Genomic DNA, 24,959 nt, shown 5'->3' on the forward strand with positions numbered 1-24,959 from the left:
TGCTGCAACTGAGCAGTCGCGTTACTGTAATTTCAGTAAGAACACACAAACTAATTTGCCTAATAATTAAATGTGAAACAAAGAAAGTAACATTGTTTGCGTGCATCATGTTGTGATTTTGAAATTAGAATAAAACAAAAATACACTCAATGAGTCAGTGGCCTTTATGTGAATCTGACAAATACCAGCTCCATATTACGACCAAAAATTAAACTAAAACTGAAAATGTACTCTGAAAACTGACTGAAATTAAAATAAATTGAAAACAAATCTAAAATGAGATTTCAAAAATAAAAGTTTCTGTACCTTGAGCCTGCGGAGGATGGCGGCCACTCTTCGGTGCAGTGTATCCCACCGCCGGTTGCCTTCATGGACCATTGCTTTGAGCTGGCTGGCTCGGTCGGTGCGGTTTTCCCTGGCCAGCCGGCGGTACTGATTGTTGACCAGCTCCAGCTGGGTCAGTCGCTCATGAACCTGCCTTTGGAAACCCTGAAGAAGAGAGAGGAAGCATGGACAATTCAGTGTCTTTATTTCCTTAGTGTGAAGAATTGAAACATCCTCGATTTCTTTATTATATATTTTTCTAAGAAAATGAAAAACGGGTTCAGTGATCTATTGAAACACGTGCAAACATCAATGGAAATACAATATATAGGGCAAAGACAGAGTTTATATTCTTCTAATGACCTTGAAATTCAATATTTGGGATGACCACCTTTATAGCCTGAACTATTCTTGCAGTGTCTCAAAGACAATCTATGACTGATAGGGTTCTATTATGTGTTCTATCCAAGTCTACTTTTACTGCATTGGCAGCTCATACTCATGACGATTTGAACTGATACATTTAAAATTTGGATTCATCACTCCATCAAATGCGTTGCCACCGTTTTTCACTCCAGTTCTTGTGTAATTTGGCATACCTCAGCCTTTTCTCCTTGTCCACCTTCCTTAATAATCGCTTTTTGGATAAAGATACAATTTAAAATTGGTACTTTGTTATGCATAAACACAACACTGGTTCATCCCTTGAGTTGCAACTTCCGACTTCAAACTGATAAAGATTACTGATGATCAAACAGAAACAAATCTTCATCAAGCTAACCTCACAACAACTGACCTCAAACTTCTTGAGCTCCTCTTTGGCGACAGTAAAAAGGACATCAGCTGAGTTGGGGTTGGCAGCGGTTCGCTCAGCCATCTTGAGCCAATCCTCAAATCGGGAGTAGTCATTGAGAAACTTACACCAGAGTGTCCACGTCTCCTCAATCCTGCGAGCAGACATCACGATGGAATATTTGTTTCTGTAATGTTCAGACTCTGCGTACGTCTAAAGCATTAACCTAAAACTTTTAATCAACATGAATTATTATTTAGAAAAGAATCTGTGTCATGACATCAGCTGAACAGTAACATAAAGAAGAGCCCGTGATAAAAATCATGAGCTTCAAATTGACATTTGGGTCCAGTTTGTTTAATATTTTGTCATATATCATTTATTATATTTGTGACAGTACAGAAAATTACAGTAACAGACATAGAGGTTTAAACATCAGTATGTTCTTTAGCTCCTACAGTACCTGAGCTTTCGATTCACAGCCATAGCACAGATGGTCCTCCAGCGCTGGTCCAGGCTGCGGCTTGTCTCCTGCAGGGAGTCGCTCTCCGCCTCAGTGCCACCGGTAGCATCTTCATCCCGCAGCAACACATCGCACAGACTGAGCACGGATGCCACGCCCTCCGTGTGCTTCTCAATGTCCCTCTGCAGCTCCTGGACAGACATAAGGACAGGTATCACATCGGTCCATACTGTGCTACAAACCTCATTTATTAAACATCAGTCCACAGACAGAGGACAGTGAGGCACTGCATGTGACCACCTCTCCCCAAATTAAACAAAGGACAGATATGAATTATTAATCATAAACAGACAAAGAGTTGCAAGGAGTGGAAAAGAACCTTTAAAACAAACAAAAAAGAGAGAAAAAGCGTTTACAAAAAAAGGGAAAAAAATTAAAAAGGAGATGATGTGCTGCAATAACAATCATGTGATGCAAAATTGCTCATTTGACATTAATAATAATAATAATAATGAGGTCATAATGTGTTGTGAAGGTGCATAAGTCCACCTGCTGCTCTGCCAGCCTCCTTTGGATCTCCTGTTCGTGACAGACGCTGTAGGTGATGGGTCTCGACAGCTCGGCCTCGATGCGAGAAAGCCATGAGCGGAGGTTACTCATGTTTTTATCCAACTGCTGCATCGTCACCAGAGTTTCCTTCAGCTTCTTCACCCTGAAAGGACACAACCACATCAATGTAAAAAAAAAAAAAAAAGATAAAAAATCTCTTTGAACTCCTTCATTTGATATTAACAAATAACAATCTGGGGGTTTCAACCCGTATTAAGGTTTAAAATTAAGTGATGAAACTGCTGAACAATCACCTGAGTTTAAAAAACAAAAATCAATAGAAATAAAATTGAATAAAAAGATGGGAATACAAAAAGTACAGAAGACAACAGAGAATAGTGAAAGAAAAAAGGATATGAACGAGAAAATAAGGGTAAAGAAAACTAGTGAATGAGAGAAAGAGGAAGAAAAAATGATATATAATACAATAAACTTTACAGTAAACAAACTAATTACAAAATAAAAGAAACGTGAATAATTAACCTCCTAGGACCTGCCGTCCACATATGTGGACATCAAATTTAGGGTTATTTAGACCAGCGGTCTCCAACCTTTTTTGCGCCACGGACCGGTTTATGCCCGACAATATTTTCACGGACCGGCCTTTAAGGTATCGCGGATAAATACAACAAAATAAAACTAGTACCGGTACCGAAAAAAAGATTTATTCATAACACACGTGAAAAGACCTAGGAAAACCGAGTTAACGATAAAAACGATAACAAAATAACGCAGAAAACCGATAAAAACCCTGAAAACCATACATTTCACACCTGAGCCTCAACTCTCGCGGCCCGGTGCCAAACGACTCACGGACCGGTACCGGTCCGAGGCCCGGGGGTTGGGGACCGCTGATTTAGACCAAAATACTCAATTTTACTCTACAAGGGCCTGATATCCACTTACGAGGACATTATACTGCTATTGTTCTATCGAAATTTTAAACGAATATCCTCACATGTGGCTCTCATTTTTCTTAGAAACAAAAATTAGGTAAAAAAAAATCTGGTAATCCTTTGTTTTTACATTCATCGGGTCCCAATCAGCCCAAATATCAAAGAGAAATTAAAAATGCATGCTGTGGAAGAGTTCGGGTCTTAGAAGGTTAAAGCAATCAAAGTACTAAACTGATGATTGCTAACCCTTTAAAGCTAAGTGTATCATAGTTATTAAGAGTTTTTGAGACTTCTACATCATCAGGACTATTTTTCCCCAAAAATCTTAAATAAATTGCACAATACATTTTAGGAAATAAATTACATTTAAAAAATGCCTGATGTAGCAAATATGATAGAAACTAAAATTAATATATGCACATTTATATTTATGTATTTATTTGTTTATTTATAAATTTCATCAGGAGCTTCAACATTCCCATTGTGAATTTCTAGAATTTTTCTGGCAATTATTTTATGGTCCTGCTTTTCAACGTTTAAGCATTAACAGTGTAAAGAAGGAAGGAAGGAAGGAAGGAAGCAAAGAAGGAAGGCATGAAGAAGAAAAAGAAAGAGTTCACTAGCCTTCAACCTCCTCAGGTATCCTTACTAGAACTTCTAAAGTAACCATGGCAACTAACACCCGTATGAAAGAACACACTCACACTCACACTCACACACACACACACACACACACACACACACACACAGAGCGCCACAGTAACTGGTGTCATAGCAACGTATGGAACAATAAAAGCTCTCTTCTGAGCATTAAAAGCCTGAAGTGTGCCCCATTTGGGAGTTTGAGTTAATTTACCCATTTGATCCTTCCTCCTCTGCTGACGAGGTCCAGCAGAGCCTGTCAAGGGTGAGAGTGGAGACGCTCTCCACCGAAATAATAAGCACTAAAAAACCAGCTGCAAGTGTAATTGTCTGCCTCAAGAATGTATGAAAGGGTCCCAACAGATAACGGAGAAGTGAGAATGTAAACGAGCGGTATATTTTGAAAACCTAGTTAAGAAAAAGTTGGGATGCTGTGTCAAACCCAAATTGTATTCACAATAGACCGTAGAAAACATCCTAAATATTGAAATAAAACATTTTAACATTTGATGAGAGAATGTTATGGCAGCAACAGGCCTCAAAAAAGTTGGGAAGTGGCCAACAAAAGGCTGGAAATGTAAGTGGAGCCAAAAAGAAACACCTGGAGGAAAATTTTTTTACTAATTAGTTAAATTGCTGACAGATCAGTAACACGATTGGGTAAAAAAAAGAGCAGAGGTTCACTAATCCACAAATTATCAGGTTTGCAAATCAATGAATTCATTTTTATTTACATTTTACAAACTGTCTCTTTTTTAAAAAACAGTTTTTTTTTTTTAAGTATTTGGAAATACATCAAAATAGTAGTAGAAATTAAAGTGACCTACAAATGGGTCATAGAAACCCATTGTAGGTGGTTGCTAGGTAATATGATGTTGTCATTGGACATGGGTGAGAACCTTCGTTAGTACTTCTATGCCAAGTTTGTTTGGTCAATTAATGAAGGAGTAAGAGGAATACATGGATATTATTGGACCAACCAACGTAACGTTTAAGCCAAATATTAAATAATTTCATATTTTCTCTAGTTTCTCTAAACGTTAATGCAAAGGTTAAGGTTAATCAAAATAATATTTTCAATGCTAAAATATAATTAGTGATGTCAAATTTACCGTTTTATAAAAAAGCAGACAAAAGACTAAAGCACATTATTAAATAGACACACTTACTGAATGGATTTTAAAAAGAAAAAGAAAACAAAACATTAATGTATATTTTGATCATTTATATGAGAAACTACTGGGGCTTAATACAGTCAGTATAAATTCTGTTCAGAAAAACATTCTTCCACTTTGCAGATGCAACCAACTCGGTCCACTAACCAGTCTCGTACTCCCATTCACTCCTCCTGCACCTCTGACAGGCTAACAAAGGCCAGCAGCTTCACGCCGAGGCCAAACAAAGAAACAAAACCCGGTCAGAGGCACTCGCTCAGGAAAAGGACACGAAGAGAATGGATAGAGAAAATGAAGCAGAAAGGAGCTGGAGGATAAGAGAGGATGCATGGCTATAAAGTACAGCTGACCACAGGAGGGCTCAAAGTTAGCCAGACACTGACCTCCAAAAGGCATTTACTGTTCTTACAGTACTTGTTTAATCCAGTATGATGTGTTTTAGATAATTATTCCCTGAACTAAAGATTTAGCTACAAACATGACTATTTAAATCATGCCTACTAGCTATTGAAAATAAAACATAGATAAGGAGCATGAATGCTCCTCATTCGTGCAAAATTTTCACTTCTGCAACATACATACAGAAGTATATAAAGAAACCTCATAGTTTCACACTTTATTTCCATTAGAAGCATCTAAATTAATTTAGGCTCCAGGACTTTGCTCAGTTAAGTTCACTAGCACACGCTGGCTGACTGTTCTGGGTTAAAAAGTGCATGCCATGTTTCTAGCAGAGGCAGACAGTTAAAAAAACAGAGATAGTGTAGTTCGTCTATTGGCAGACTACAGGATGGCAGAGAAACTCTTCTCCATCAAGAATTCTTGGCTCCCATCTTGTCTACATGTGGTCAAGCCAGCTTAAATCTGCTCACTGGGTCTTTTGAGAGGGCCTCAATTTGAAAATCAGCAATTAATACATACCGACATATGCCTCCCTCCCACCCACCCACCTTCAATAGTTATCCCAGTGACAGGCTACAGAGAGGGAGGGGGGGGTTCAGAGTGGACATATGCTCCCGTCTGAGGCTAGGCGCAGGCAATTTTTTTCATGGTAGAGGTGGAGGGGCTAAACAGCAGTGCAAAAAGAGGAGTCTGTATCTCCTGCTCTTCCACAGGACTGTCCATCTGTTTTTAAGGGGTCAGGGGGGGCAGTAACAGTTTACAAACACAGAGGCTTAACCTCTGCAGTCTGAACATTCGAGGCCATGTATTCCTGACAGCTGCAGAGCATAGCTAACGCAGCAGCAGGTGGATGGATACCCAGAAGAGCTGCTGTTTAATTACAGCCTTTTTGGTCCTTAATTATGCCTTTTACTGCTGAGCAGGTTTGATGTGAAAAGTGCTCGGTGGGGGGATAATGATGTGAATTGCTGGTTCTGTACACAGTAAACCTGAATCTACTATAAACCATTGGCCACATGCACAAATACACACTTCATCTTTTATTCTTACCATAACTTTACCTTTAGTCTTTGAAAGGTGCTTCCTGAATGGGGAGCCACACTGAATATACACAATTTGCTTTCTTAAGTGCCTTTTTCAAAGTGTTTATCTGGCATAAATAAACACTTTTGTTAGCAGGTCACACCATGCAGCTTCTGTGGCGGCTGTGGTTGCTCTCACCTGGCTTCGATTTGGTGGAAGAGGTTGTGCCAGCGCTGGTTGACTTCCTGCAGCGACTCGTGGACCTGTGCCTGCTTGGCCTCGTCGCTGGCTAAGAGCAGTTGCTCTCCCAGCTGTTTCAGATGGCTTTTATTCTCACTAAACAAGTTAATTTCTTCCATACAGTCCTGTAAGGAAACATGAAACAATGCTGATATATGAACATTATATCCTTTGTGAACATTTAGTCCTTAAAACAGCAAGTAACCTTGGAAAAACCTGGAAACTATTCCAGTGGTTCTCAAACCACATCAAAACTCATGATTAACGATACAGGGCAGCCAAATGTTGTCTGTTTTTTCTTTATCGGGAAAAAGTTCACACCTAATCAAGTTTTAGTGCAAAGGCATAAAATGGATGAGTTATATTCATTCAACCTGCCCATTTCCATTCCTTTAAGCACTGGGTTTTTTACCAGAAAGTATTTTCTTTAGCTACTATCTTAATAAAAAGTACTGACAAGGGTCTCCAATTTTCTCCGGTCATCTACAAGCAACAAAAGCAACCTCTAAAAAAACTGAAATCATACTTCATCTTGAGACAGGAAGGACAACTGTTGTGAAAAAACAAAAGGCCTATAGATCTTCAATTCCAGGCCACCATCTGTTATAAACACAGCACATGTTGTTCATATATGGACTTAAAATAGAGCTTATATGAATGCCTTAGTTCATGAACTAGTTCTTGGAACACACACTTCCTCAAAGTAATGTCAAAATAATACCCATAAACAATCCCTTCGTTGATTGGAGTGATTATTGTCTGTGAAACTCCAGTGTTGGGCAATGCCTCGTACCTTCTTTAGTTTCTCCACCATTTCTTTGATGCTCAGCTCTCCCCGGTGGCACACTTTGTGCTCCATCTGAGTCAGCCAATCACAGAACTCCTTGTTTTTGTCATTGAAGATGGTCCACGCATTGAGACGATCTGCGATTTCCTGCTTGCGCGATGACACCTGGGAAGAGTCAAAGCAATAAAAGTGGTGTTTAAGCAGTGCTGTAAGTTAAAGATTACAAGTGTGAACTACCTATTCTCAGATAATCACCATGCTATGTTTGCACATTGGGTATACTGCTACAATATAAAGCCCCGCTAAAATAATTCACTCTAATAAATCTTTAGTGCTGGCAGTTACAAAGTGCTATGGTGCAGAGCACATCTACTGATTCTCTAACTAAAACTTTCCAAGATCTTTTACAATGTTTTGTTACAATTAACAAGCAGATCATGGAGAGAAAAATCATCTATAGTTGTAAACGTGGTACTTTCTTTGGCAAATTTACTGTCGACTTGCAGGAAACAACAAAAAGAGTGGTGACGAACCTCTTTATGACTGTCAGTCCAGTCTGAAACAGGGTTAATTGTTTTGACTCCCCCTGGGATGCATCCAAGAAACAGTCTGACCCAAATATAGTGCACAAAAAAGCATTTGTGTGGTTGAACTTGGTGCAACTGGGTGTATAACTGATGAAATTTGTAGGGCACTTCAAAAGCCCCAAAGCATAAAAATGTGTGATTACATGGTATTAAAGATTAAAACATGGTAAAAATGTTCTCTTGCTACAGTTAAATAGCATTTCATCTCCAACAGAATCAGTAATCAACTGAATTGAATAAAATCCCCAGGAGAGTCTTGATATTTGATGAAATTAACAAGGTCCATTTACCTAATGACAGCTTAATACCATGAAAACACCCCATTTCATTGCTGCGGGGGGTGATAATCTTTTTGAAGCTAAAGGGCTTAGCATGCCCATGGGGCATGTTACATCAGCCATAGTTTATTGTTCAGTGACACTTTTATTTTAAAATGAGCCCCGCTTTGGTTTTAATGAACTGGCATCGGAATGGAGGAGAATTTAGGGTGCATTGTGAGCCGCGGTCACCCTGTGAGGACTTAGTGCTTCCCTGGAACAATAGATCCAGTCCCTTGAATCCCCCTTAGCCCAGCCGAGCCATCTGCTCATCAGACCCATTCCGGTGGCTTCCCCCACCTACCACCTGTTAACTATGCAGAGGAAACTGCAGTGGCTCAGATCCACGCCCCCCGGCCATGTCAGGGATGAATACGGATTAAAAATGTTTGGTGTGATCTATCAGCTGAAACTAACAAAAATTCGTTTTAAGACTACTGTCTAGACTTTTCTATATCAAACTAACAAAAACGATTCAGTACAAAAATCACACACACCTAACTGTGAGTGAGTGGTCTTTACTGGAAGAAATCAGACAGCTTTCAGGCAATTACATGATGGTATTGTGCAAAGTTAAGGTTAACTACTTCAGTTTGCATACAGAAAACAAGAGCACTACACACACACAATGCATTCCTGGCTGCTGTTGCTATAACCGTGAAACCCAGTAACTCCTGCCAAGACAGGGGCAGGTGGACTATAATTGGGGAGTCTATTAGCATGAGCATAAATTAAACCATAATCCCTGACAAAAATGTATAGAGCTTGTCATAACTGTGTGTTTCTCAAGAAAAAGAGTGATTTTGTGCGTAAGCCGAAAGACTTAGTCGCAGGAATTTGAGCCTGTGTGTATACAGCAGAGCTACTTTCTGCAATAATGTAGTTACAGAATTAACCCCCTGTTGTTTTAGACAGCTTCATGTGACTGCTGTGGTAGCCTGACTTTTTCAAGCTCTCACTTTAAAAAGACTTCTCTTTACTTGGCTGATATGAGCAGAACAAGCTCTGCTGGATACAATATAAAAACAACCTGTGAGATTCACCAAACTGCAAAGGAAATATTAACAAGCAAGTCATTTGGCTTGCAGGGAGGCAAATTGCTGAAAAGGAGACAGATGCAGTTTTCCCTCCATGAACCTGCGCACGCTGGCTCTTTTCTCACACAAATGAGTGTAAGTGTCTGTGTGTGTTTGTGTGCGTGTCTCTGTGTGTGGTGTAAGGCTTTGTGCTGCTGGTCACCGCCAAAACACAGCTGGTAGCAACTTTTCCCTCCTTCTCTCCCCAACCTCTCTTTCTCTCTCTTACCTGTTTCATCTGCAGTCCCTAAGACACACAGTCCCCCCGCTCACTGTTTACATATAAACTTTTCTGTCAGTTCTCACCTTCATACACAGCTCTTCCCACTGACTGTGGAGTTGCTCCAGCTGCTTCTCCAGCAGAGCCGAGTCACTGGCCGTGACATACTGGGACAGGTCCGTCTTCATGTTGGCCAGTTCCTTCAATCCGATGGCCAAATGCTGCAAAGAGAGCTCAGTCTCCTGCATAACACACACAAGCATGCACACTTGAGCACCCGGTCAGATAGCCATGTACAAGTTGTGTGTGAACACGCTTCTCTCTTTTCGCTCTGACCGTCCACATTAAAAGGCTGTGGACGGGACAGGGGGAGGGTAGAAGGGGTAGAAAGGGGGAGGGGAGTGAAAGCATGGGGATATTAAATAAAGGAGGGGTGGGGGTAAACTCAGAGGTTCTCTGGTGGGATGGGGGTAGCTACTGATGAAATTGAAGTGTTCAGAAACTGGCTAGTTTTCAGACCAGTCCAGAAAACTGCAAATGATTTATTGGGATTTAAATGATAGGTTACTGTCATATAGGTGCCAATGGCATACATAGAGAGATATCAAATTTTCAGTGTTACAGCAATGACAAAACAGTTTCTGTTCTTCTGTTTCTTTTCAGTAAGTATATTATTTCAGTAAATTACACAATGTCCACTGCTGGCAACCCTCAGTACCTGTTTTTCTGCAGCATGTGGATCTGATTCTGAGAATTAATTTGCAGAGAACGAGGTCCTACTCTGTTAATACAAAGAGTTTTTCAAAGACTGTTTCCGAAGCAGAGAAGGTGACTGTCCTTGGCGAAAGAAGCCGCAGTACTAAAATGTGAAAACCCTATTATCAGGAATGCAAGTGTCTGAAAGCCTTGATAGTCCTTGATATATTAAGGCACAAATTTAAATGTATTTTCATGCATTAAAATCTAAATTGAATCTAAACAGAGTTAATCTTCTCTGCACTGACAGAACCAAAGGCCATATTTCTACATATTTGATCTTGATACACTTGTAAATTACAGATTGTGTGTTTTCTAGATAATTTAATGCTTTAGAAAAGTAGCAAACATGCACATTTATTATATACGGAGTTGCATTACTGTTGAAACTTTGTGCAGGCTGATTGCAATAAAACTATAATAAAGCTTAAAAGCTCTTTAACTGCTTTGATGAATAGAGGTAGATTTCATATGCACAACTGAGTACAAAAGGTTCTATTCTGTCTGGAAATCATACAGCATAGCAGCTCATTTTATTATCAAAAATTGCCTTCATTTCTTAAACAGTATGTTATGAAATGTATTTTCACCCCACTGTTAGAAAAGTGGAGCTCTGAAATACCCACAGCAGTTTTCTACAATTTATATCCCTCTACTTTTCATACATTCACAAACACATGAAAACACATCCTTTACAATATTATATTAAATCACCAGGATAAGAGCGGAGTCCTCCGGTCTTTCACACGTCTGTTGTTTCATCTTTAACTCGTGCATTTCAGACACGATGTTGCTTATTCCATCCTGACACCGAGACCACATCTAGACAAGCAGCGTGACACAGAGCGGTCAGAGATCTCTGGAGTGTGCTTGAAAACACATCAATAAAATGCCTCAGAGAAGACAGGGACAACTTTAACATGCTAAATTATCAGACACCAAATGTGCCTTCCAAAAATAAATTTAATGAACCCCATAAAAGGAAAAAACTCAGAATGTCATCAGTGTTCTTAGTTTTTCAACAGTCAAGCTTTCAGATGCTGTGATAAATCCTGAGTGAAATTTGTTTTTTAAATGTTACAAAACCATAGCTCTTTGGGTCCTTAAAAATGTAATATATTATTCTATATGATGTCTGCAGTAGTCAGTTCTGTTTTTCTATTAATCTATGTGTGATCTGACCTTTAAAACGCTGTTCAGAGGGATTTCCCTTGTCCGGGTTGGATCCTGTTGAGCTTAAAGGGGTTAACACAACTTTGCCTGACCTCTCTCTGGTCACGAAACCAGTCAGATGTCATAATTAACACAGCTCACCCAGCACAAATGTTAGGGTCTGAATATTCTAATAGTCAGAGAGCAAGCACGCTTAGCAGGACTTGACGAAAAGTAATGAAAGGGTGTGCTCATGTATCTGTATTTTTAAAGGTATTTTTAAAGGTATTACTTGTAATATAAGATTAGGGTGGTATTTTGTTCGATGTCTGGTCTGTCTAGGTCTTACAGTAAAGCACTGAAGGAATGAAAGGGGCAGACACTGGCAACCAGCTGTCTCTGGATGTGGATCATGGAGAGATTTGAGTCGCTCTTTGATCCCTCTTGGCAGGAGCTCAGTGCCAGGGCAACACACCAGCTTGAGTGTGTGTGTGTATGTATGGGTTGGTTGGGATCAGGTCCTAGATATGGGTCATGCAAAGCAGACACCTCCTACTCCTTTGTTAGTGCACAGACACACTCTTTTTCTTGATTTTCCTGAAGGTGCAGTTTTCTAAATACTCAAAATATATCAGGCAGTGATATAAATGCAGTTTTAAGGTAAAACCTAATATACTGTCTCTTGATTAAGCTCGAGAGTGGATGGTAAATGTTTATCTTGCCTTTTATATGTGTAGATTTTCTTTCTCACCTACATCTTTCCATGTTATGCAAAATGTTTCCTTTGGTGTTGGAGCCTTGATACAACAGTTGAGGCAATACTTGTCCTATTTTAGAGAGCTACAAGTGTATGTTAGGAGTGTGGTAAGAAAACGCACTCATTTTTGTTGTTTGTTATTTATTTTTTTTAATTTTACTTCCTGATACTTTCATTTGATCCTTTGGGTTAGGCTTGATTAGTTTAAATCAAATACAGCAGTTCATGCTGTATTAACATGTTGGGTATGATGTGTTGGGTGCCACAATCCAGTATATCAAGCTCAGCCACCAAAGGACACCTTGTGCATAAAACAGCCTGGCGAATGTCTTTGACAGAACAGCGAGAAATGATCCAAGTGAATGAGAACGACTTGCTCTGTCAGCGGTTATAAATCTGTGGGTTGGGCCCTCCTGGTGAGGCTATGGAGTAAAACTAAGCTGAATGAATATGATTCATGCAGTGAAAACCAATGGGAAGGAGTTTGCTGTGCTGACCTTTATTTCACCAAAGTTCAACTTATTCTTTATTGTTAATGATTGATATATAACCTTTCAGGCAGGTGGGGGTGGGCTTTTTTTAGTTAAAAGTGACACATGAATCTGTCTCCTGCAGTTCCCTGATGGTAGTGAATTCCCAGGAAATTATGGCAAATTGACCACTATGTTTTCTGAATTTTCAGCTTTGGATTTCTTGGGTCTTTCTGAACTGTATAAAGACTTTTGACTATTAATCAAAAAAGTGAGATTCGGATATGGATTTTACTCGTACACTTTTAAATAACTGATGATTCAGATATAGCATAAAAATGCTAAAAATTAAACACAGGCATGTTACCTTAACAGTGGTGTAAAACATGTCTCTTCGTTCCCTCAGTAGTGATGTGGTTCGTTGCCAGGCTTCATCTATGGCCTGAAACTCTGACTGCAGTCGACTGTGACACTCTGAGTCCTTCATTGTTTCACACAGATGTTTTCCAGCCTTCAGTGTCTGGGTGTACACAGTGGAGTGCTGATCCAGAGACTCTGTGATACACTTTGAAAAAATGTGGGGAGAAATAGTCTTTAGGGTGAAAATTTTGAGTAAAAACATTAAAAACCTAAAACGTTAAGTCAATATGACTGATCTCCCTTTCAAAGCCCTCTTCTCATGCATCTCTGGGACTTCAGCTGCTCTAGATTGAAGTCCCTTTCTGTCCCCTTTTCCTTCGTTCCTCTCTTCCACAGCATGGCTGTCACGTCTGCTGTGACCCCCAACTGGTCACAGCAGACGGCCGCCCCTCTCTGAGCCTAGTTTTGCTGGAGGTTTCTTCCTGTTAAAAGATCATTTTTTCTTCCCACTGTTGCCAAAGTGCTTGCTTACAGGGGGTCATTTGATTGTTGGGGTTTTCTCTGTATCATTGCAGGGTCTTTACTTTACAATACAAAGCGCCTTGAGGCAACTATATAAAATAACACTGAGGTTAACTGAATTGAATTGTCTCTGTTGATTCTGGTTTTGGACACATAGACAAATGAGCTAAGCCTGGTGAGTACGGCTGGTTCATTAGCAAAGATTGTGTTGGTTTAGGCAAACAACAACAACTTTTGCATGCTGGCACACAATGGTATGGATTGCCATTCAGACATGTCTTTTGCTGATGTACTCCCGCAGCCATAGGAGGAATTTCTAGTGCACAATCAGTGTCTGTGGGTTTGAGAACTGTGAAATCTTCATGAACGCAGCAACTCCCCCACATTTTTATGGGTGGATTACTTAAACTTCATGGTCAGACTTTATACAGAAAAAACAATATTTTTTTTCACTGCATTGTAAAATACATTTTTATACTGACCTGGTAATCATCGACACAGTTCTGCAGCTGATCCACTGCACAGAGAAAGCGTCCAGTTGGGGACAGCAAAGAGTCAGCGTCCCTCAACAACTTCCACAGATGTTTCAAACCATTCTTGTAGATTCTCCATTGGTGCAGCTGTTCCTTTGTTAAGGTCCGGCTTTGACCAGCCAGAGCCACGGAGCTGAACCAGCCATTCTTTAAACTGACCACTTGTGCTGTGAGCTCAGATCTGTACAAACCAACAAAATACAATTTCAGTTTTTGTGTGTCATTGGGTCCAAAACAATCAACTAAAACTAAAACCACATAAACAAATAAAATAAAATGGAGGCGATAAAAACTGTGTTACAGTGTGTCCACATACATACACACATAAAAACAAAAAGCACAAAATTTTACAACTAATGCAGCATAAGGACATCTCTGTCACAGCTGATTTATCTGCAATCTATAAATTACCAACTGCAAAATAAGTGGGATCTTAAAAATGTCTTCCAGGTGTGAGCAGCGGTTCCAGCAGCGAGGGAAAATTCCCTCTGGATTCTTTCAAAATTCTGAAACCGTTCCCAGCTTCTCAAAGAATTCAAAGATGGATTCAAGGACATCGAGGAAAAATACAGCAGTTGTCTGCCATGCACACACACACACTAATTTATTTTCAGTCAGTTTAAGACCTCATAACAACCACCTCTCATTAGTCAAATCACCACCCCCATTTGTCTTTTGCAATGGATCCTTGCAGCTGTATTGTTTTCCACACAAATCAAAAGGGTATGCACTCTACAAATATTTTCTTTTATGATTATACTTTGACCATTTAATGTCTCATGTATTTAAAGAAAATACTACTGATACAGTTGTTATTTTATTACACTAGCAACAACAAATAAGCATTTTATGTAAAATAATTATATGCAAAGTATTTACTTCTAAGCCTTTTCTTGACTTATCCATCATTTACCTTTTCTCTCCTGTTTCTTTTTCCATGGATTTGATTGCATCACAGAGAAGATGCTGCAGAAGCTGATGTCCAACAATTATGTCAGCCTGAAGTCTCTGTGGGAGCAGAAAAGAGGGCACAATGTGATTCTTACATCACTCTTTATCTTTTTTTAAATAAACACTGTTTACGATTAAACATTTCAAAAGTGTAATAAAATTGTAATTACATTTCTTGCAGCATTACAACTTTTCTTCAAAATAACATGAAAATTGCTCCAGTGCTGCAATGCTCTCAGTCTCAGCGATAAATTAAATTACTGGGTCGAGGAGGTCATTAGTTTGGCTTCAAAGTGAATTATCAATTTTTTCAAATAGTTACTCACAGGAGGTATAAAGATGATTATCAACTTTGCTGATTAAAACGAGCTAATAGAGCAGTTTTTACATAGTTTTTATAACTAAAAGTTGTTCTAACTAAAAATGAATAAAACATATTCTACCTGATGGACAATCAGCATCTCTTGAAGGCTTGGATAACTCGGATTTTTTCTGCACACTGCTTCCTGCTCCAGTTTCTCCTTGATGTGTGTCAATCTTCCACTCTTTTCCTGAAAGCTCAGGGAATGCTGGCACTCATCCTGCAGCTCTCTAGGAAAGAAATGTAACACACATCAACATGCAAAGCTTTCTTTTACTACAGCTCAGAAAAAGAACACTCAGTGCATCCATTGTCTCCAGAAAATGACACAATAAGTTATTGCTCAGAAGAATTTGGCAATAGACAACAACACTACAAAAAAATCACCCCCACCTTCAGTTATGAGGCTTTATGTATCAGGACACAATAAAAATAATCTGGTCCATTGCAGAAATTAAAATTAAGTAACTATAAGCTCAAATTAATATATAACATATATAACATATAACATACATGGCATACACCATATATTACTCATTTAACAAAAATGTAATGAATTGCTGCATTAGTGCTTCCCAACAGACGCAGTGTAACATCTCTTGTTGTACTTCAAATCAGAATCTTTTATTGCCATTGTAGCAATCAAACACTGAACAACGAAACTGACGTGCAATTCTCACTTTCACAGTCAAAATTAAAATTAAGTAATTTTAATTTTATTTCTTTTTAAAAGTGAGTTAAAATTGATAAAAGATAAAAGAGATTGTATTTAGCTAACCTTTACCCTGGTAAGAATTATATTTACTGTGTTATAATATGTAAAACCTAAGAATAGAGGGTATACTTTCTGTTTATGATGATTGTACACTGCTATGTGATACATAAATATCTGAATTTGCCTGAAAAACTGTTAAATGTGCAGACAGCTACACAAAGATTACTATCTTTGCTTTCTCGTGAATTGAACTTCCTCACCTGTCTGATGAACGAGTCATGACTTCGACCCACTCCCTGATAAGTATGTGCAGTCTCTCTGACTCCTGTTTGTTAAGGTTCACGTGGCCACTCATGTCTCTGATATCCAGCAATGATGGAAACAGACCACAGAGCTCCTGGAGTACCTGCTGCAAACCCAGGAAGTATTTGAAACAACTGCAGTTTAAGAGCATTTGTTAATAAAGTGTACAGGGATGTAGACAATAGTGAGTCCGACGAACCTTTACAGAGTCTGTGTTATCTTTGCCGGCCTTTAGTTTCTGCTGTAAGTCCTGCATCTGCTTTTTGAGCACCTCCAGTTGGGCGTGAAATAGTTTACGTTGCTCTAAATCCTCCTGCACATTCAAAGAAATGTAACTGAGTATATATACCAGTTTGAGTTTGAGAAAGTGTCTCTCCGCACTCAATGTGACGATAATAAATTCTCATACAGTGGGAAAGAAAACTGCACAGGTAAAATATTTCACATAACTTCTCTCACCTCAACACTCCTCTTTTTCCCTGCAATTGCCTCGTTTAGCAACAGGATGCCACGCGACAGCAGTCTGGTTTCTGATCCTATTAAATTTGCAGGTAGTGGTTCTAGCCGACCAATAAGAGGCTTGGATGCTGCTAAGACATCTCCCATGATGCTTTGCAGCTCTTCAGCAGCACCCTGCAACTTCTGGATAAAAGAACAAAAAACAAAACACCAAATTTTGATTTTTCATATTCATATATATCCATGTAGTGTGTTTAATTTTAAGCAGCAGCTTTAACAGAAAAACTTTTTAACCTTTCAAATTGTTTTCATCTAATTTATTTGAGGATTTTTTTTTAAATAAAGCAGAAGATCAGAGCTTCTTTTTCTAACAAAATACACTTTTCTGTGTATTTTGAAGAAGAAAAACCCCAATATTAATAGCACCGCAAAAGCTTTTTGTTAAAAAAAAAAAAGAAAAAGAAAGAATTTCCAAATTAAACACGTAATACTGCATCAGAATTACGCACGAAGAGTTGACATCAGATGTATGAAAACTGAACAGACCACCTTGGATATTTCTGCCAGTAAATGCATGCTGCCTGTTCAGTTCCAAGAATAGAGGATCAGTCATTGAGAAAAACATTTAATTAAATTGTGAATGTGATTCGTGTACTCTCTGAACCAATGCCAGGTACAGGATGAGTCAAAGGGGGAATTTGATGACTCTAAATACTGAGAATGGCAGATATGAAAAATAAGATCTATTAAATCCTAATAAGCTTATTTGCTTGCTCAAGATAACCTTTAATAATCCCAGAAATAGTTTCAATTCAACCACTTAAATTTATTCATGCTTTCAGATATTTGATCTACTCAGTCTTAAGCTACTTTAAAACCTTATGAAACAAATCCAATAACTTGAATTTTTTTATTATTATGACATAAATCACATTGTGGATAACACAGTGGGTTTAGTGCTAGAACTTCACACATGCATACTGAAGCATTACATAAGCGTATGAGGCAGCTGATTTCTGCTAACAAGCTGTTCTGTATAGACAGTCTAGTAACAGCCCTAAACTCACCTTTACTGAGCCATCTATGGCTTGAGTGTTGTGTCCAGCTGAAAGTGATGACCTTGATAGCTCCTCCCACTCATGCTGCAGGTGTTTCTGCTGTGCAGAGTAGCTACAAGAGAGACGAGTGTATTCCTGCCAGACCAAAAGCGTCTCTTCTGTCTTTATGTTTTCCTCCTTTATCTCCTGCACCGTGTTCTGCCACCTGAGAAGGATGCAACGCTTGATTACTTTGTGGCTGTATAGCGCTAACATGCACAAAGTAAGACCATAGTTGCCTGATTTAGTTGACGATGTGTGCAACTGAAACATGTTTAGTTGTTAATTGAAATATTGCTGCGTGCACTGCGACACAGGCCTCTGACCGTTTTTGTTCTCCTTCCACTTCATCACGTAGTGCCTGTGCCGCTCCATGATGGAGAGACCCTAAAAGACTCTGACAGGATTTGTTCACAGCTGCCCAAAGTGCTTCTCCTTTTCCAGCCTCCTCCTGGAGTTGCTGTGGGACATAAAACACATTTCTTTTATATTCCTTCTTACTCTAAACTAAAGCTGAGAGACTGAAAAGCACTGACGGCTTGACATCTGTGAGTGCCTACATCTATTCTAAATCTGTCACAACTAGAATGAGGGGCTTTTAACTTCATACAGCTACAGCTGGTTGGTCAAAAACATTGTTTTTCTAAACTGTTGCTTTAACACTGGCAAATATATAAGGCTTTCAGGAACTGACATGTCAAACTAATTAATATGATAATGAAATACAACATGTGATTATTTTTCTTGTAGCTTTGTACGCACACAGTTGGATATAAAGGTTCACCAACAAGGCTTACCAGGAGGAAGTCCACATATCCCTCTGCCTGCTTCAGCAAGAAGAGAGGAGCTTGTTGATGCTGAAAGGCGCAGCGCATCCTGGTGGTGTGCAGAGTCACATCCCTCAGATCTCTGTGGAAACAACTCCACTTTTCCACAACCTGTTGAAGTGCAGGTCTCAGAGCTTTCATCTAGAAAGGCCGCCAGAAACAAGACCATTTATAAAGATCATTTATACTGTAGCTCAGTTCATCTGACATTTGGAATGATTTTTTGAGTACTTCATGCATTCTGTGCAGTTATTGAGCAACTTGTAAGACATATGACTGCAGTAAGCACCATGTTTGGCATATGGTGCTGATCAGGGTGAGTTTATCAGAGCTTTGTTTGCTACATCTGGAAAAAGGGACAGAAAAAAGAATAAACCAAGTGAAAGAGTGGAAGGACATGAAGCCAAAACAATAAACTTGAAAACACTTTGCAGAGGGAAAATGCAAAACTGAGTGGTGAGTCACTGTGGGTCTATCACGATAAGTGAGCCCTTTGTGTATGGAAGTGTTACTCAAGCATAAAGCAATAACTTTACATGTTGTCCAAGGTGTTTCAGGCCGAAATACTTCTCATCATCTGCTCAGGACAGGATTTACAGCTTATAAAGCTTGTGTTTTAATATGCTGTAATCTAGCACTGAATTATAGTAAGACTGACTTTTACCTCTTGACTAAGATCCCGGCAAGCATGACTGACGCCCTCTGCCTCATTAGAAAAGGCAACATCACATGGGCGCTCCTGTTCCCTTTTATCGTACACTTGTGTGGTTTTTAACTCTTGTAGAGCTGCAGCCACTTCCTTCACTCTACCCTCAAGAGCCTGAAAAAAAACCCCACATTCTCAGATCAGACCAGAGTGGAGGGGATGATACTCTACAAAAGGCCCTCATCTCTTTGCTCCTGTTACTTTACCTCCCACTCCAGCAGAGCCTTATGAGCCAGAGTTTGGCTGGTGGGCTGTTTCCACTGATTCAGCTGCTTCTTCTGCTGCTCTATCCAGCCGTGGAGACACTGCAAACGCCTCTCCCTTTCTGCACAAGTGCGATGGATCTGCTCAGCGCCACAAATCTGATGAGAAAAAGCCAAACGGTGGATGAATCATGACAAGCATAAAAGTCATGAAAAGTTATGTCTTTATAGCCGAGTTGGTGTTAAAAAATGTATTTTCTTGTTCCTGTTGCTGTAAAGTAATATAGATTTATGGCCTCTTTGGGGTTCCAGTGCCGATATATATCACTGATGCAGCACACTATGAACTCACACACATATTTTTTACTTAATAGCCTTTTATCAATGTCCAACTTGAAAAATCTGTTTGCATCAATAAAAATATGATAGATGGATAAACATAGAGGTTACAGTTGCATCAGATTAGTAGTAATCTGCCTGTTTTATTAGTTGCTGAGATAGAGACCTGACTCTCTAGCTCTCTCTGAAAGTGCAGCCACTGCAGCCTGGAGGCACCGAGTTCCTCTGCGAACGTTGTACGCTCAGAGCGGACTGCCTGGATGTCTGCCATCTGAGGCCTGGGCTGACACAGGAAATGAAGGAGGAGCTGCCCATTGGTCACAGCAGCTTTGAATACCTAAAAAAACAACATAAAAAATGAATAAAACTATGCAAACCGAACCGAAAACCATGCTAGATTCTCCCCTGCTTGAATAGACCAACAAATCTGATTTAATGTAGATGCCTCTGTTATGCCACTTTTTTTAACTTACATTTTTCATACCTTTCAGTCTTTGAAGAATTAAATCAGTACTGTTTTAGTGGTTTAAATTATAGTGCTTTTACTGCAGGATGTGATTCATAGATGTCACTGACATAACAGCAGAAAAAATAAGAGCCATATCGAGGAGAGTACAGTGAAATGCACCCTTTCAAGAAAAAAGCAACGTATAAATTTCAGATACTTGCTTGTTGATTGTCAAGCAAATTGATGGATGGGTTGCGTCAATTCAAAGTAAAGACTGGCACTGAAATAACCTTTCAAATATAACCAATTGAAATAGATGCAGAGGAAAAAGTGAAAACAGAGGCGGTTTAAGTACCTGGAAATTCTGCAGGATTTCAGTGACCTGAGCTGCGCTGCTGGCCTTGAGGACTTTTTCTTTCTCCTGGTTCATGCAGCTCTTCATCTGTTTGAGCCAGTCCTCCAGATCAGAGAGAAGCTCCATCGATGGCTGTGCTGCCAGGAGACACTAAAAGGGGAAAAGATAATAAAGAAAGCAGGGAGGTTAACTTTACATGACATATATTCCTAACTTTAGTTAGTTTTTTAGATTACTTCATATGATTTATCTAACAATGTAATTATATTTTTAAACATCTGCTCCATTACTATCTGACCTTTGTGCACATCCGCATTATTAAATCTTTTTTTATCTTCTCTGTGATTGCCAAATCTTTAAACATCAGAATGATTATAAAGCCAAATATCTGGTTCCACTCTCTGGTGATAAATGCTCAGGAGAAATTGAATCGTGGCTGTCTTCTAGATTCATGGTCCTCCCTATCCTCGCTCACCCTCATATAGATTTCAGCAGGGTTTAAGGTTGCACTCCCCTAACTGGAGAGGAGTTTTCAGTGCCCAATTATTTTTGAAAACCAACAGTACTTCAATAAATTGGAAACTGGGCCACTATAGAAACCACTAGAAAGGGGCTATTCATCTAACAGTTAGGGTCTTTTGAAAACATTCTGCACCTGTTGCAGCTGGTCTTGGGTTTTTGACATGTCAGAGGTCAGCTGGTTCCAGCTGTTCTCCAGTTGGGTAAGCTGAGTTCTCAGTCCAGGGCAGTCAGCCTCCCTCAGCTGGAGGAGCTGAGCAGCATCCTTGGATGCTGACGTCTTCAGTACAGACATACGTTCCACTTCCATGGAAAAGTCCTGGGGACATGTTGAGGTTAATTAATATTAGAAAACAGATCAATATTGTCCAGCAGCCAGTTTAGACCCATATGTCCATCCATTACAAATTTGTGTTAATTTATTTGGACTTTTTGTAGGTGGTGTTTGCCCTTTCTAACTAAAGCTGGGGACAGGATTAAATATTATGTCATGTAAGGAAGCACATTTTTATTAATTTCTTCATGATCATGTCATAGAATGCAATAAAGGGTTAGGGTTATGGTATCTGCTTATATCAACCTTGTATACCAAAGATTGTAGCGTTGTGTAACATTTTACAAATGCATGCTACGAAGTGCTTGAAAAAGACTTAAACCACAGGAACGATGAGGAATCATTTCATTAAAAAGCAAACTAGTAAGAAAAAGATAGATGTTAGGACAGCGGTCCCCAACCCCCGGGCCTCGGACCGGTACCGGTCCGTGAGTCGTTTGGTACCGGGCCGCGAGAGTTGAGGCTCAGGTGTGAAATGTATGGTTTTCAGGGTTTTTATCGGTTTTCAGCGTTATTTTGTTATCGTTTTTATCGTTAACTCAGTTTTCCTGGGTCTTTTCACGTGTGTTATGAATAAATCTTCTTTTTTTCGGTACCGGTACTAGTTTTATTTTGTTGTATTTATCCGCGACACCTTAAAGGCCGGTCCGTGAAAATAATGTCAGGCATAAACCGGTCCGTTGCGCAAAAAAGGTTGGGGACCGCTGTGTTAGGATGTTAGGGGTAGACTGCAGCGATTCTTTAACTGGGCTGTTATTAATCTTCTTTAGGTCAAAGGCTATTTGATGAGAACACAGAAAAGCCTTACCAGCAGCTTGATGAGATTGCTTTGAACACACTCCTGACTCAGGTCAGAGAGATTTACCAGACCTGACAAAGTCTTCAGGTGTTTGTTGGCACCAGCCAGCCATTCACTGACCAAGTCAAAGTTGGTGTGGAATCTGTGGGGAGGATGAAAAAGCACATAGCTCAACCAGTGGGGCAGAACATGACTGTACCTTCATACAGAGTGAGGTAAGGACTTGGGCTTGGGTCCACTAGTGATAAATAGGGCTTGTAAATGAGTGGGTTTTTTTCTGATGTCTGGACTGTAGAATACATTTAACGAGAATATAAGGAACTTTCTGTACAACAGATTGTTGAATTGTTGCTGTAGGAACTCGTGTAGTAATTCTTTGCTTATGTCTGTTTTTCATTTGGCACGTTTTGTGTGGTCCGTGCTTCACTTTTTACTGACTAAGATCCCAGGCAACATTTCTGAGCATAATTAAAAAAACCTAACAACATGAATCCACAAAATGTTCTATTCAGTCTGTGGAAAGAACATAAGTCACTCAGATATTCATCTTTTTAGAGTTTCACACCCTGCATGGATTTCAGGATGCTCCTATAAAGTATGCTACAAAGTTATTTGTTTATATATTCCAGATCATCAAAAATCGCCATGGCAACTTTTGTGAATCCACTGACAAACATTTGACTAACAATAATTAGTGGTTAACTTCACAATCAAATGATGGAACAATGAATCACTGTGGAAAGACCAAAGAAACACACACAATACCTATACTCTAAACATTTTACACAAGGCCATCAGGTTATACCAGGCTTCATTGTACTTTAGCTTACACACAAATCAATAGAAGACTAAACACAGCTGGTTGTGAGACACTTTTTCACATAGTAAAACTGAAAGGTTGTGAAAGAACATCTTGTTAGGGAGGTCTAAGTTCGTTTTAACAACCTTTTAAAAAGCTCATGCTGGGTAGAAAGAGACTTTTGGCAGATATTTGAACAAAGAACAAATGAAGAAAAAAAAAATCAGTAACATTTTTCATTCTGTGCAGGCAACAGTTTAAACTTTAGCCGGTAGATAATAAAGATCCCAGTGAGCCTGGATCACCTGATTTGGGTGTCCTGGATGTCTCTGCAGCGCTGAATCTCTTTCTCTGTTCGCCTGTAGGCATTCCTCCATCGCAGCTCCAGAGCGCCGCCTGTCTGATGGGTTGATGCAGCAAGCAGGGGCTCTGCCTGCAGCACCTTACCCTGATCCAGAATCGCTCCTAAAGTGGCTTTGTTGTCATCCAGCTGGACCAGTGTTTGCTAAGTGACAAGGAGACTTATCAGTGCTTATACTTAGAATATCTGGAAACTCAATCTAATGCTCAAAGAGACACTTTAAAAGTCTGATGTGCAAAAATGACACGTGAAAGAGGTGGAGGACAGAAAATCAACAAGTTAATAGCAGATGCAAAAAAAAAAAAAACAAAAGGGGGGAAAGGAAAAACTTAGAAGAATGCAGGAAAGAAAATCATCCCTCATTCTCAGTGCCAATAAAGCAAAATACCACTTAAGCCTTCACTATGGTTGCAGCTCTCTTTATTTCACAGTTCACTCTTTATTACTGTCACTGTTAGCTTCTATTTTCCCATTTTCCCACCAGTATTTTAGCACCATTCGTTCCTTTGTCCTAAATTGACTCAAGTACCTTGGCTCCTCACTCTGTGTCACATACACATATTACTCATTATGATGTGACTGCAGTGAAGAAAAGAGCTCTCACAAATCCTAAAGAAGCTCATTATTCTGTTTCCATTTAATTTATTGGGGGATGTATTTTCATCACAGTGATTTCAAGTCATGACGCACAGAGGCAGCTGATGGTACAAAACTATCACTTTAGTCATTAGTCTGTGGTGAAATATGCAGTACTAACTGAGATATAAAATCCTAAATAGATCGATGGTTGCTGTCAGCTTTTAGTTTAAATTAATTCTGAGTGTAAACTGGAGAGTCCTGTCCTACTGCTGCCTGTTCATGAAACAATACAACTTGACATAATGTTCAACTAAGATGAGATAAGATAAGAAGTACTTTATTTATCCCGAGTGAAATTCTTTTGTCATACACATGCTCAATGCAGCAAGCGAGACAGAGGAGCAGAGGAATACGATATACAATATGTATAATAGAATACAAGTATATAGTAATATACAGTAGGATAGTGCAAAATATAATATCAAATAACTGTAACAAGTAACAATATAACTATATCCTGAAAAATAAATAGCTTAGCTATCAGTGCAGGTGATTCTAAAAGTGACATAATATTGTGCAAATGAATAAAAGAGTAGCAGCATATGATGGGGAGATGAAACAAACATTCAATGAAAAACTGTTGGGTGATATTGCACGGTCTGAATGGGAACAGAATAGCTTTGTTATAAATCCTCAGGAA

The 24,959-nt window shown here is 39.3% G+C and overlaps 1 protein-coding gene across 10 annotated transcripts in view; it reads right to left on the reverse strand.

Annotated features, from left to right (window-relative positions):
• The window catches only part of syne2a (spectrin repeat containing, nuclear envelope 2a), a 90,264-nt gene that overhangs the window by 9,502 nt on the left and 55,803 nt on the right, over positions 1-24,959 (reverse strand). For 9 of the 10 annotated variants that reach the window (XM_084952548.1, XM_084952551.1, XM_084952545.1 and 6 more), the window contains 25 exons: positions 23,625-23,824; positions 22,530-22,662; positions 21,524-21,706; positions 20,869-21,018; positions 20,232-20,402; positions 19,730-19,885; positions 19,482-19,637; positions 18,788-18,958; positions 18,317-18,450; positions 17,961-18,156; positions 16,894-17,076; positions 16,634-16,747; positions 16,392-16,540; positions 15,499-15,646; positions 15,018-15,112; positions 14,054-14,285; positions 13,057-13,254; positions 11,025-11,132; positions 9,641-9,796; positions 7,361-7,519; positions 6,526-6,692; positions 2,130-2,292; positions 1,581-1,771; positions 1,121-1,271; positions 307-489 (listed from right to left, as the gene is read on the reverse strand). In XM_084952548.1, coding sequence (XP_084808674.1) covers positions 307-489; positions 1,121-1,271; positions 1,581-1,771; positions 2,130-2,292; positions 6,526-6,692; positions 7,361-7,519; positions 9,641-9,796; positions 11,025-11,132; positions 13,057-13,254; positions 14,054-14,285; positions 15,018-15,112; positions 15,499-15,646; positions 16,392-16,540; positions 16,634-16,747; positions 16,894-17,076; positions 17,961-18,156; positions 18,317-18,450; positions 18,788-18,958; positions 19,482-19,637; positions 19,730-19,885; positions 20,232-20,402; positions 20,869-21,018; positions 21,524-21,706; positions 22,530-22,662; positions 23,625-23,824 — 4,047 coding nt within the window. The remainder of the gene's footprint in view (positions 1-306; positions 490-1,120; positions 1,272-1,580; positions 1,772-2,129; positions 2,293-6,525; positions 6,693-7,360; positions 7,520-9,640; positions 9,797-11,024; positions 11,133-13,056; positions 13,255-14,053; positions 14,286-15,017; positions 15,113-15,498; positions 15,647-16,391; positions 16,541-16,633; positions 16,748-16,893; positions 17,077-17,960; positions 18,157-18,316; positions 18,451-18,787; positions 18,959-19,481; positions 19,638-19,729; positions 19,886-20,231; positions 20,403-20,868; positions 21,019-21,523; positions 21,707-22,529; positions 22,663-23,624; positions 23,825-24,959) is intronic. The other variant, XM_084952546.1, reaches the window with a different exon arrangement.

The sequence above is a fragment of the Perissodus microlepis genome, chromosome 15, assembly GCF_051167445.1.
Source record: "Perissodus microlepis isolate ML-2025 ecotype Zambia chromosome 15, ASM5116744v1, whole genome shotgun sequence".
Lineage (NCBI taxonomy): Eukaryota > Metazoa > Chordata > Actinopteri > Cichliformes > Cichlidae > Perissodus > Perissodus microlepis.